The 14,396-nt window shown below is 38.9% G+C and overlaps 1 protein-coding gene across 6 annotated transcripts; it reads right to left on the bottom strand.

Annotated features, from left to right (window-relative positions):
- Positions 1-578: 578 nt before the first annotated feature.
- Positions 579-13,834, bottom strand: LOC107796085 (putative mediator of RNA polymerase II transcription subunit 26c). 6 transcript variants are annotated; one of them, XR_012697274.1, is made up of 9 exons: positions 13,351-13,833; positions 13,212-13,280; positions 13,055-13,137; positions 12,887-12,945; positions 12,122-12,228; positions 11,733-11,805; positions 11,530-11,596; positions 9,600-9,669; positions 579-652 (listed from the first exon to the last, which is right to left on the bottom strand). XR_012697274.1 is itself a non-coding variant. In XM_016618811.2 (8 exons), coding segments are annotated over exons 1-8 (699 nt in total). In that variant the 5' UTR covers positions 13,594-13,834; the 3' UTR covers positions 8,919-9,668. The 6 variants fall into 6 exon arrangements, 4 of the variants coding, with proteins under 4 accessions (XP_016474297.1, XP_016474295.1, XP_016474298.1 ...); XR_012697275.1 differs by lacking the exon at positions 579-652 and adding an exon at positions 8,919-9,170; XM_016618811.2 differs by lacking the exon at positions 579-652 and having other exon boundaries at positions 8,919-9,669; positions 11,530-11,593; positions 13,351-13,834.
- Positions 13,835-14,396: the final 562 nt, after the last annotated feature.

Below are 14,396 nucleotides of genomic sequence, written 5' to 3'. Positions count from 1 at the left end.
TGATGGTAAGGCTAATATTGGTGCAGTTGTCAAACATGTTTTGAGTTTTTGAAAGCTCTGCTCACATTCCTCCGTCCACTGAAAATTTGCATTTTTCTGTGTTAGCTTGGTTAGTGGCGCTGCTATTCTGGAGAAATCCTGCACAAAACGCCTGTAATAGCCTGCTAAGCTTAAAAAGCTACGAATCTCTGTAGAAGAAGTAGGCCTGGGCCATTTCTGCACAGCTTCCATCTTCTTAGGATCTACCATAATTCCATCTTTGGATACAACATGCCCCAGAAATGCTACCTAGTCTAGCCAAAATTCACACTACGAGAACTTAGCATAAAGTCGATGTTTTTGCAATGTCTACAACACAGTCCTGAGATGATCCTCGTGTTCTCCTTGGCTACGAGAATATATCAGGATATCATCAATAAATACTATTATAAATCTATCCAGAAATGACTTGAACACCCTATTCATTAAGTCCATGAATGCAACTGGAACATTAGTTAGTCCGAAAGGCATCACAAGAAACTATTAAGCATCAATGCATACAGTAGACGGGGACTTTAGAATTGCGGACATTGTGCAGTTATACCACAAGTCTCTTTTGGGTAGCTGAAATCCGAGCAAGTCTATGGTATGCCGCTGAGACCAACTCCGAAATCTGCACAAGAAGTGCAGAGTGTAGTATGAGTACAACCGATCACATGTACTCTGTAAGTGCCGAGCCTAACCTCGACGAAATAGTGACGAGGCTAAGGCAGGTCACATACATTAACATGTACACAATAATAATAATAATAATAATAATAATAATAATAATAATAATAATAATAATAATAATAATAATAATAATAATAATAACAAGAATAGTAGTAAGACCGGTAAATAATATCAATAATTGAAGTCAATTCAACAGTCTTAATCCCTCAACTTGTTTCCATTGCGGCGTAAAAACCCGCTCCAACAATATAAACTTAAAATAAACCTGTTACGGCGTGCAACCCGATCCCCCAATATAAACTTTAAATAAACATGTTGCGGCGTGCAACCCGATCCCCCAATATAAACTTTAAATAAATTTGCTGCGGCGTGCAACCCGTTCCCCCCATATATTTTAACAACTCTTAAATGTAATAAAAATACTCCAATAAATACCAGGTTCAATGAGAAACTATTAAGCATCAAGGCATACAGTAATTATAATTTATTTATGAAATAAATAATGACAAGTAGCAATTAATTATGGAAATCAGGGAGAAAATAGGCAGTTTAATATTTAATAGGCTAAATGTCAAGTAGCAATTAAGATACATAAATCAAATAAGCATGTAACAATTATTACAGGAATTCAAGCATTAATATTTGATAAGGAATATGATAGAAACGATTATTATAACAATTAATTAGTGTCTTAAAATAATTTAAGATATTTAAATAATTAAGCAAACAATTAATTTGACAAAGTATAGGCACTCGTGACCTTGCCTATACATCGTTACACATGAAATTCACATAACAAATAATTCAAGGGTTCTATTTCCTCAAGTCAAGGTTAACCACGACACTTACCTCGATTTGCAACCAACTCAAGATTCCAATAAACCTTTGTCTCGCGAATTCGTGTCCGAATCCTCAAATCTAGTCATAAACAATTCAATATACTCAATACAAATCGTAGAAATTGATTCCATATCAATTTACTAATTTTTCAAATTAAAATCCAAAATTTATTTTAAAAATAACAGTGGGATCCACATTTTGAATCCCGAAAAAACTCACGAAATCCGAACACACGTTCCGATACGAGTTCAACCATACAAAAATTATATAATTCCGACATCGGATTGGCTTTCAAATCTTCATTTTATATTTTTGGAAGATTTTATAAAAATCTGATTTTTCTTCCATAAATTCACGGATTCATGATATAAATGAGTATGGAATCATGAAATATAATCAATATAGGATAATGAACACTTACCCCAATGTTTTCCCGTGAAAAGCGCCTAAATAGAGCTCAAAATCTTGAAAAATAAAAAATGGGACGAAATCCCATTTTCAGAACTTAAGTTCTTCTATCCGGGAATTTCTTCTTCGCGAACGCGAGGAAAGTCACGCGAACGCGATGCCTTGCCAAACTTGGCCTTCGCGAACGCGGTCTCCCCTACGCGAACGCAAAGCCTTATCGCCTGGTGCCCGGCCAGGCATCGCCCTTCTACGCGAACGCTCCCACGCATTCGCGATGTACACTGCCCTTTACCCCTTCGCGAACGCGAAGAGTATATTTCGCCTGCCTCCAGTTCCTCTTCGCGAACGCGAGACCCCTATCGCGAACGCGAAGAAGGAAACCAGACAGTGCATCAGAAAAATTCCAGCAAAGTTCCAAGTCCAAAATTCAACCCGTTAACCATCTGAAACTCACCCGAGGCCCCCGAGACCTCAACCAAATACACCACCAAGTCCTAAAACATCATACGAACTTAGTCGAAACCTCAAATCACATCAAACAACGCTAAAACCATAAATCATACCACAATTTAAGCTTGAGGAACATAAAAATTTTCAACTTCTACATTCGATGCCGAAACCTATCAAATTAAGTCCGATTGACCTCAAATTTTGCACACAAGTCATAAATGACATAACTGACCTATTTCAATTTCCGAAATCGAATTCCGACCCCGATATCAAAAAGTCAACTCCGTGGTGAAACTTGAAAATCTTTAGCCTTTAAATTTTTAGTTTCTGTTAAATGGTCATAACTTGAGCTAGGGACCTCCAAATTAAATTTCGGGAATACGCCCAAGTCACAAATCATGAGACGGACTTATAGGAACTGTCAAAACACTGATCCGAGTCAGGTTTCTAAAAATATTGACCAAAGTCAACTTAATTGAGTTTTAAGACTCTATTTCAAATTTTAATCATTGTTTCATATAAAAACTTACCGAAAAATTATACGGACTGCGCATGCAAGTCGAGGAATGATGCATAGTCCTTTTCGAGGTCTTAGATCACAGAAATATTTATTAAATATGACCTTTGGGTCATCACATTCTCCACCTCTAAAACAAACGTTCGTCCTCGAACGGAATTAGAAAAAGTACTTGAGCTGGTGAAAAGGTGTGGATATTTACTCCGCATGTCGGACTCGGACTCCCAGGTAGATGCTTCTACCGACTGACCTCTCCATTGTACTCGAACTGAAGGATAACTCTTAGACCTCAATGTCGGACCTGCCGGGCTAGAATAACTACCGGCTCCTCTTCATAAGTCAAATCTTTATCCAATTGGACTGAGCTGAAATCTAATACATGGGACGGATCACCATAATATTTTCGGAGCACAGACACATGGAACAACGGATGAACCGCTGATAAACTAGGTGGTAATGCAAGCGTGTAGGCTACCTCACCCACCATTTCAAGAATTTCGAAGGGTCCTATATACCTAGGGCTCAACTTGCCCTTCTTTCTGAACCTCATTACACCCTTCATAGGTAAAACCCGGAGCAATACTCTTTCTCCAACCATGAATGCAATATCAAGAATTTTACAGTCGGCATAACTCTTTTACCAAGACTGAGCTGTGTGGAGTCGATCCTGAATAATTTTGACCTTGTCCAAGGCATCCTGTACCAAATTGGTACCCAACAACCGAGCCTCTCCCGGTTCAAACCAGCCAACTGGCGATCGGCATCGCCTTCCGTATAATGCCTCATATGGAGCCATCTGAATGCTCGACTGGTAGCTATTATTATAAGCAAACTCCGCAAGTGGCAAGAACTGATCCCAAGAACCTCCAAAGTCTATAACACAAGCGCGAAGCATATCTTCCAATATCTGAATAGTGCACTCTGACTGTCCGTATGTCTGTGGATGAAATGTTGTACTCAACTCAACCCGCATGCCTAACTCACGTTGTACAGCACTCCAAAAGTGTGAGGTAAACTGCGTACCTCGATCTGAAATAATAGACACGGGTACACCATGAAGGCGGACAATCTCACGAATGTAAATTTCAGCTAACCGCTCTGAAGAATAGGTAACTGCCACAGGAATGAAATGTGCTGACTTGGTCAACCTGTCCATAATGACCCAAACTGCGTCAAATTTTCTCTGAGTCTGTGGAAGCCCGACAATAAAATCCATAGTGATACGCTCCCACTTCCACTCAGGAATTTCTAACTTCTGAAGCAAACCACCAGGTCTCTGATGCTCGTACTTGACTTGCTGACAATTTAGACACCGAGCTACATATGTAACTATATTCTTCTTCATTCTCCTCCACCAATAATGTTGCAGCAAATCTTGATACATTTTGGCGGCACCTAGATGAATAGAATACCTGGAACTGTGTGCCTCTTCAAGAATTAATTCACGAAGCCCGTCAACATTAGGCACATAAATACGACCCTGCATTCGCAGAACTCCATCTTCCCCCACAACAACCTGTTTGGCATCACCGTGCCGCACCGTGTCCTTAAGGATAAGTAAATGAGGATCATCATATTGCTGCTCTCTGATGCGCTCATATAAAGAAGACCGAGTGACTGTGCAAGCTAGAACCCGACTAGGTTCTGAAACATCTAACCTCACGAACTGATTGGCCAAAGTCTGGACATATACAACTAACAGTCTCTCACCAACCGAAATATAAGCAAGGCTGCCCATACTCACAGCCTTTCTACTCAAATATCGGCCACCACATTAGCCTTTCCTGGGTGATACAAAATGGTGATATCATAGTCTTTCAACAACTCCAACCATCTTCTCTGCCTCAAATTAAGATCTTTTTGTTTAAACAGATACTGAAGGCTACGATGATTAGTAAATACCTCACACGAGACACCATAAAGGTAATGCCTCCAAATCTTCAGCGCATGAACAATGGCTGCCAATTCTAAGTCATGAACAAGATAATTCTTCTAGTGAACTTTCAACTGCCGCGACGCATATGCAATCACCCTGCCATCTTGCATCAATACTGCACCAAGCCTAATACGAGATGCATCACAATGTACCGTATAAGATGTGGGTAATACCAATACTGGCGCCGTAGTCAAAGCAGTTTTGAGCTTTCAAAAGCTCAACTCACACTGATCTGACCATCCAAATGGAATACCTTTGTAGGTCAGTCTGGTTAATGGGCTTGTTATAGATGAAAACCTCTCCACGAACCGACGATAATAACCTGCCAAACCTAAAAAACTCCGGATCTTTGTAACTGAAGTAGGTCTAGGCCAATTCTGAACAACCTCAATCTTCTTAGGATCCACTTTTATGCCTTCTGCCGATACAACATGCCCCAAAAAGGCAACTGAGTTTAACCAAAACTCGCATTTTGAAAATTTAGCATATAGCTGATTATTCTTCAAAGTCTGAAGCACACTCTGAAGATGTTGTCATGCTCCTCTCGACTGCTGGAGTAAATCAAGGTATCATCAATGAATACAACCACAAAAGAATCCAAATAGGGCTTGAACACCCGATTCATCAATTCCTTAAATGTTGCTGGGGCATTGGTCAACCCAAATGGCATCACTAGGAATTAGTAATGCACATACCGAGTCTGAAAAGCCGTCTTAGGGACATCAGATGCCCTAATCTTCAACTGATGGTAACCAGACCTCAAGTCGATCTTTGAAAACACCTTGGCGCCCTGAAGCTGATCGAATTAGTCATCAATTCATGGCAGTGGATACTCGTTTTGATAGTAGCCTTGTTCAATTGCCGATAATCTATACACATTCGCATTGAACCATCTTTCTTCTTTACAAATAACACTGGTGCACCCTAGGGCGGGACACTAGGTCTAATGAATCCCTGATCAAGCAAGTCTTGTAACTGCTCCTTCAATTCTTTCAACTCCGACGGGGCCATACGGTATAGTGGGATAGAAATGGGCTGAGTGCCCGGAGCTAAATCAATACAGAAGTCAATATCTCCGTCGGGTGGAATCCCCAACAGATCTGCAGGAAATATATCTAGAAATTCACATACAATTGGAACTGAATCTATAGAAGGAACATCCACACTAAAATCGCGAATATGAGCCAAATAGGCTAGACAACCTTTCTCGACTATACGTCGAGCCTTCATATAAGAAATAACCCTGCTGGAAGAATGACAAGGAGATCCTTTCCACTCTAATCGAGGTAACCCCGGCATGGCTAAGGTCACCGTTTTGGCGTGATAATCCAATATAGCATGATAAGGTGACAGCCAATCCATACCCAAGATTACATCAAAATCTACCATATCAAGAAGTAGAAGATCCACACTAGTCTCAAGACTCCTAATAGTAATCACACATGAGCGATAGATATGATTTACCATGATAGAATCTCCCACCGGAGTGGAAACATACAGGAGCACTCAGAGAATCACGAGGCATCACCAGATATGAAGCAAACTAAGAGAACACATAGGAATAAGTAGATCCTCGATCAAATAGAACTAAAGCATCTCTATGGAAAACTGAAACAATACTTGTAATCACAACATTGGATGATTCGGCCTTAGGACTTGCTGGAAAAGCATAAAATCAGGGTTGGGCCCCATCAGTCTGAACTATGTCTCTGGGACGGCCTCTAACTGGTTGGCCTCCACCTCTAACGGCCTGACCTCCACCTCCAGCTGCCTGACCCCTGCCTCTAACTGGATGAGCAGGCAGTGAAGCAACCCGTGTCGGTATGATGGCACGAGAATCCTGCCGAGATCCGTTACTCGACAACCTAGGGCAATACCTCCTAATGTGACCAATGTTCCCACACTCATAACACCCATCCTGCTGCCGTGGCTACTAAAGTTGAAGCTGACCCGAACGGGCCGGATAGCCGCTATAGTGACTTTGGAGTGGTGGTGCACTGATAAGAGCTGAATGTGCACTAAATACTGGCTGCCCGGAGTAAGGCATAATAGGACTGTAACTCCCTGAAGCACCGTGAGAAGCCTAGAGTGCTGAATGAAACTACATGGGAGGATGGCCCCTACCAAAATTACCCCTGCCTTCAGACGAGGCACCACTAAACCCACCGAACTGACGAGGACCTCTTATCAGACCCCTGCCCTCTCTCTTGTGCAAGAACCATCTCAATTCTCCTAGCAACATTAGCAGCCGCCTGAAAGAAAATCTCACTTCTGGTCTCCTTGGCCATCTGAAGCCTGATAGGGTGAGTAAGTCCCTCAATAAACCTCCTCACTCTCTCTCCCTCAGTATGTAGTAAAAGGAGAGCATGATGAGCTAAATCCACAAAACGGGACTCATACTGAGTAACAGTCATACTGCCCTGCTGTAGACGCTCAAATTGCCTGCGGTAATCCTCTCTCAATGTGATAGGGATGAACTTCTCCAGAAATAGCCGTGAGAACTGTTCCTGAATCAATGCAGGCAATCCAACTGGTCTGGTCGATGTATAATCTCTCCACCACCTCTTGGCGGAACCCGTCATTTAAAATACCGCAAAATCGACCCCATTGGTCTCAACTATACCCATGTTCCGCAATACCTCATGGCAGCGGTCAAGATAATCATGTGGGTCCTCAGAAGGTGTACTACTGAAGTGAACTGGAAAGAGCTTAGTAAACTTATCCAGTCTCAATAAGGCCTCAGAAGACATGACGGGCCTATCACAGGCCTGTGCCGCAACCACTGGCTGAACTACCCCAATTGGCGGGGCTGCTAGAGCCTGATACTAGGGAGTCATCTGCTCCAGAGCTGGAGTAGTGGGAGTCTGTGCTCCTCCCCCAGTCCGTGAGACGGCTGGTGCCACTGGAATTGTACCATTCTGGGCTACGCCCTCTATAAGACTCACCAAACAGATTAGGGCATTCTGAAGTACTGGAGTAGCTATGAGTACTTTCAGGACCTGAACTGGTCCAACCGGTACAGTCTGAACTGGAACCTCCTCCTGAAGATCCACCTGAGGTTCTACAACAGGCGCTGCTGCTCGAGCTCTAGACTGAGCTCTACCTCTGCCTCTGCCTCTAGCGCGACCTTGGCCTCGACCTCTACCCCTGGCCATAGTTGCCACTAAGGGCTCTTGTCCCTGTTCGTCGGTAGATATATTACGTGTTCTCACCATCTGTGAGAGAATAAGAATAGAATGGTTCAATCATCGATGATAGAATAAAATCGCATGACAGAATAAGAAAGAAGTGATATTGTTCCTAAACTTTATAGCCCCTGAAAGATAAGTACAGACGTCTCCGTACCGATCCTTCAGACTCTACTAAGCTTGCTCGTGACTCGTGAGACCTATGTAACCTAGTGCTCTGATACCAACTTGTCACGACCCGAAATTCTCACTTTCGGGGCCGTGATGGCGCCTAATATTTTACTTGCTAGGCAAGTCAACATTAGAATATAATTAGCCATTTTAATAAAATTTTAAATTAATTTATAACAAAGAAACAAATGCGGAAATAAAGTCTGAAATAAAGTGAATAATTCATAATAAACGCGATATCTAAATACCATCCCAGAACTGGAGTCACAAGTGCACGAGCTTCCAGAATAAGACAAATAAGGGTCTGAATAAAATAAAGTTGTCTGAAAGAAATACACAACTACAATAAAGTGGAAGGGTACTTTAGAACTGCGAACGCGATGCAGTCATACCTCAAGTCTCCTGCGAATAGCTGAATCCGAGCAAATCTATTGTACGTCGCTGCGACCAACTCTGGTATCTGCACAAGAAGTGCAGAGTGTAGTATGAGTACAACCGACCCCATGTACTCTGTAAGTGCCGAGCCTAACCTCGACGAAGTAGTGACGAGGCTAAGGCAGGTCGCTTACATTAACCTGTACACAATAATAATAATAATAATAATAATAATAATAATAATAATAATAATAATAATAATAATAATAATAATAATAATAATAATAATAATAATAATAATAATAATAATAATAATAATAATAACAATAATTGAAGTCAATTCAGCAGTTTTAATCCCTCAACTTGTTTCCATTGCGGCGTAAAAACCCGCTCCAACAATATAAACTTAAAATAAATCTGTTACGGCGTGCAACCCGATCTCCCAATATAAACTTTAAATAAACCTGTTGCGGCGTGCAACCCGATCCCCCAATATAAACTTTAAATAAATCTGTTGCGGCATGCAACCCGTTTCCCCCATATATTTTAACAACTCTTAAATGTAACAAAAATACTGCAAAAAAATACACACGTTCAGTGAGAAACTATTAAGCATCAAGGCATACAGTAATTATAATTTATTTATGAAATCAACAATGACAAGTAGCAATTAATTGTAAAAATCGGGGAAAAAATAGGCAGTTTAATATTTAATAGGCTAAATGTCAAGTAGCAATTAAAACACATAAATCAAATAAGCATGTAACAATTATTAGAGGAATTCAAGCATTAATATTTGACAAGGAATAGGAGAGAAGCGATTATTATATCAATTAATTCGTGTCTTAAAATAATTTAAGATGTTTAAATAATTAAGCAAATAATTAATTTGACAAAGTATAGGCACTCATCACCTTGCCTATACATCGTTACAAATGAAATTCACATAACAAATAATTAAGGGGTTCTATTCCCTCAAGTCAAGGTTAACCACGACACTTACCTCGATTTGCAACCAACTCAGGATTCCAATAAATCTTTGCCTCGCGAATTCGTGTCCGAAATCCTCAAATCTAGTAATAAACAATTCAATATACTCAATACAAATCGTAGAAATTGATTCCATATGAATTTACTAATTTTTCAAATTAAAATCCGAAATTTATTTTAAAAATAACAGTGGGATCCACGTCTCGAATCCCGAAAAAACTCACAAAATCCGAACACACGTTCCGATACGAGTTCAACCATACAAAAATTATCGAATTCCGACATCGGATTGGCTTTCAAATCTTCATTTTATATTTTTGGAAGATTTTATAAAAATCTATTTTATTTTTGCATAAATTTACGGATTCATGATGTAAATGAGTATGGAATTATGAAATATAATAAATATAGGATAAAGAACACTTATCCCAATATTTTCCCGTAAAAATCGCCCAAAACTCGCCTTACCCGAGCTCAAAATCTTGAAAAATGAAAAATGGGACGAAATCCCATTTCTGCTGTCCAGGAATTTCTTCTTCGCGAACGCGAGGGCAGTCTCGCGAACGCGATGCCTTGCCAAACTTGGCATTCGCGAATGCGGTCTCCCCTACGCGAACGCGAAGCCTTATCGCCTGGTGCCCGGCCAGGCCCCGCCTTTCTACGTGAACGCGAACGCTCCCATGCGTTCGCTATGTACACTGCCCTCTACCCCTTCGCAAACGCGGTCCCCTCTTCGCGAACGCGAAGAGTAAATTTTGCCTGCCTCCAGTTCCTCTTCGCGAACGCGAAGAAGGAAACCAGTCAGTGCATCAGAAAAATTCCAGTAAAGTTCCAAGCCCAAAATTCAACCCGTTAACCATCTGAAACTCACCCGAGGCCCCCGAGACCTCAACCAAATACACCACCAAATCCTAAAATATCATACGAACTTAGTCGAAACCTCAAATCACATCCAACAACGCTAAAACCACAAATCATACCACAATTCAAGCTTAAGGAACTTAAAAATTTTCAACTTCTACATTCGATGCCGAAACCTATCAAATCAAGTCCGATTGACCTTAAATTTTGCATACAAGTCATAAATAACATAACGAACCTATTTCAATTTCCGGAATCGGATTCCCAGCCCAATATCAAAAAGTCAACTCCGTGGTCAAACTTGAAAATCTTTAGCCTTTAAATTTTTAGTTTCCGTTAAATGGTCATAACTTGAGCTAGGGACCTCCAAATTAAACTTCGGGCATACGTCCAAGTCCTAAATCACGAGACGGACCTATCGGAACTGTCAAAACACTGATCCGGGTCAGTTTGCTAAAAATGTTGACCAAAGTCAACTTAATTGAGTTTTAAGACTCTATTTCATATTTTAATCATTTTTTCATATAAAAACTTTCCGAAAAATTATACGGGTTGCGCACGCAAGTCGGGGAATAATGCATAGTGCTTGTTCGAGGTCTTAGATCACATAAATAATTATTAAATTTAAAGATGACATTTTGGGTTATCACAGTTTCTATCCCCATGGGTCATGAAAAAAGTAAATATTTTTTATTTGCCTAAGCGTTAATAGGCGGAATAATACGATAAATGTATCATAATAATGCAGGTATCCAATAGAATAGGTTAGATTTGCAGCCATTCTATGTCTAATGGGGATATGATTAAGAAAAGGGGAAAAAGACAAGGAAATAAACAACAAAAAGCAAGAACATTGTACTTCATCTTATAAGAAAAAAGTTTGTTTTGGTACTAAATTGGCTCTATGTGAACTTAACCAGTCAAAGTTAAATCCCTAATCAGTGCAAGTTTTGAAAAATTAAGGTACTTGTACGTATTCTGTGTTTTTAATTAAATAATTAGAGAAATAGAAAATAAATGCTTGAAATTGCTTCGACCAAATTTAAAAGTCAAACTACAATATAAATTGTACTAATACTTACCACAACTTCTTTTGTTTGCGTACGTCGAGAAAGCCCACTTCTCTTGTCCTTTTGTTTAGTACTCCTACTATTTTAGACCAAATATGGTATATTCAGAAACTTTATTTATTTCACTTTTTTTTTCGCTTCTCTGGAAAATGATAAACAAAATGCAACAATAATAACAGATCAAAGATAATCGTCGTTTTGAAAAGAGAACACACCATGATGTGCTTCTAGGTAATCCTCACGTAGGCGCTTTGACGATGGAGTAATGTTGTTGTTCTCTATACTCTGCTATTTTGATTCAAAAACGGTTAATAAATATGACAGAGACAATGAGTTTAAATTATATATATCATTGGTATATGATTTTTTTTTTTTTTTGCACTATTATGTCATTAATATGATATGTAAACTTTCTTAAACGGATTTGTAATCTTATAAATAAGCGAGATTATGTATTACAACGGATAAATATTGTAAAAGTTTCTTATACAGATAATATAACCTTTTTGAATATCCAATATTTCCCTCTTGAACTATCTTTATATTTATTCTTCAGAAATAATGTGGTGAGGGTGCAAAAATGGAAAAAATGCTAGTTAAATACCTTGTGAGCGCAATAAGATGATGAACCATTTGAAGAAATCCCATAAAGAGGAGCTCTCTCTTGAAAGTTGTTGTTCAAGTGGGGTTGAAAAGGAGAGTTTGCATCACCTGCCCAATTTCATCGCTTAACTTTGTTACCCACTCTAATAGATTTATCCTCCTTGACAACATTAAGATAAAAAGGATACTCTAAAAGTACCGAAAGGAAAAGAAATAGAAAAAGGAAAATCTGAGCAATTTCTTTACCTGAAGGTACTGGTAGGGCTAAGGTATGGGTACACATTATCCTCGATCTTCAGACCCCACTTATAAAATTTTACTGAATATGTTATTATTGTTATACTATCAATGTTTCAACAAGAGATTCTAGTAGTTATATAATTAATTGAGGGCGTTCTTTAAGGAAGTAAGATAAGCATAAATATTATCTCCCTAATTATTGTACATAATTAAACTTAGAAAAATTATAATCTCCTCTCATCCTGTACATTTACTAGGATATTTCATTTATTCACATAACGGTGTGGTTTAGTTCAACTGAGACTAAAAATATTTTCCTTAAACCTTGGTGAGCGAGTTATTAGAACTTTGTGCTGATAAAAGATACAGTTAGTCAATGAAACAATCAAGCGTGCACAAGTTGAACAAATAAGGTCTTTATAAAAGAGTTTCATTTTCATTACTTTAAACATTATCTAATAATCACTTGATCACAAACATTTAATAATCTAACCCACACTTTTACCACAGAGAAAGGAAGCTCTACCTGTTTCTTCTGCTTGTGTATTCAGTCTCACCCATTCATCAACAATATCCTTCCATCTCCTGTAAAAATAGTCAATATTTCACTTAAATACATTTACATGAAAAATACTACTCCTATTATGCATTCAGAGGGGGGAAAATTAGAAGTTTTAAGAAGAAGGAAAGAAACCTGATAAGTAGTTTAACAAGTCTTCTTACTTCATTTGATGAATGCTTCCGCAGTCTATTTACATGTCTTCCAACATCTGTTATCTTCAAAACAAGCAAACTTTTAGTTAATTAAGAGGAAATGCTAGTTCAAATTAATTAATACCATCTTCGATTACCTCAAGAACCTTGAAATTAATGTCCATTTCAGCAAGAGTTTGGAGCAGTTCAACCAAGCAATTCTCAGACTGAAATTCCACGGACTTGAAACTTAGCAAAAAACAAATGAAAATCCAAAATAAAAATTAAAAGAAAAACCTGATTTGGGTTTTCCAAAAGCTTCTTGATTCTGATGATTTTGGTCTCTAAATCTTCACAATTGCCCGCAGAATTACAATTCTTACACAAGAGCGGAGCATAGAGCTTCTCAACAATGGCGTCTCTTCGGCTGAGAAGCTCGTTTCCATGATCAAGAATGGCTACAGAAATGGCTGTGTCAATAAATGTCCACAAGTCCACGCTTGAATTCTCCAACATTAAACGGAATTCATCTAATTCCATGTTTACACAACTATGTGGAATTCTTAGTCCAAGTAAGAAGATGTCTCTCTTATGAATTACTGACGGTATATATAATTTAAAATTATATTGAAAAAAAAACAGGGCAGAAGAGAGAGAAGGCAGAGTTTAGGACAAAGTGAAATGGGGATACAATGTGGACAAGAGTCAATGGTTTGGTTTTAAGTGCGAAGTTAAAGTGTTTTTGTAGCTTTGGAACACATTCTATGTTTTTGTTTTGTCGTTATTCTTTTTATACTTTGGAAATGGCGTTGCTACCCCATTTATATTTGTTTGTAGCCTTCTTGGGTTAGCTTCTAGCGTAATATATTTATTAGGTGCCTATCTTCAGTCTAGCATTTTATCAAACACCTTTCTGTAATTTGTTTCATTGAACTGAATGTTTTTTTTGTTGGAAAGCAGTCGTTTGAGTTCAAGTACTGATTTAAAATGACAAAAACAGGAAAGCTCGAATCCACTAGTTTGCCTATTAGTTTGGTTTTCAATGAGACCAACAATTGAATAATTTAAGTGTTGAGCAGTACCAAAACAGTATATTTGGAGTGCAAATTCAATGACGGGACCTATGAAACAGACGTAGAGGTAAAACTTGATGCTTAAGTTATCCCCAAGAGAACTAGTTTTAAGTATTTTGGGTCTATTATCCAAGGTAACGGGGAGATTGACAAAGATGTCGCACATCGCATGGGAGCGGGATGGATGAAATGGAGGCTCGCTTCCGATGTTTTATGTGATAAGAATGTGCCGCCAAGACTTAAGGGTAAGTTTTATAGAGTGTTGGTTCG

Source organism: Nicotiana tabacum, chromosome 12, assembly GCF_000715075.1.
Source record: "Nicotiana tabacum cultivar K326 chromosome 12, ASM71507v2, whole genome shotgun sequence".
Taxonomy (NCBI): domain Eukaryota; kingdom Viridiplantae; phylum Streptophyta; class Magnoliopsida; order Solanales; family Solanaceae; genus Nicotiana; species Nicotiana tabacum.
Note: the sequence above shows the minus strand (reverse complement) of the source record. Positions and strands in the feature narration are given on the sequence as shown.

Coding starts and splice junctions, on each gene's coding strand:
- LOC107796085 (XM_016618809.2), bottom strand. CDS start 13,593: ATGGAATTAGATGAATTCCGTTTAATGTTGGAGAATTCAAGCGTGGAC. Junction 11,806..12,121: donor CATCTTATTGCGCTCACAAG/GTATTTAACTAG, acceptor GAATCAAAATAG/CAGAGTATAGAGAACAACAA. Junction 11,597..11,732: donor TTACCTAGAAGCACATCATG/GTGTGTTCTCTT, acceptor GGTCTAAAATAG/TAGGAGTACTAAACAAAAGG.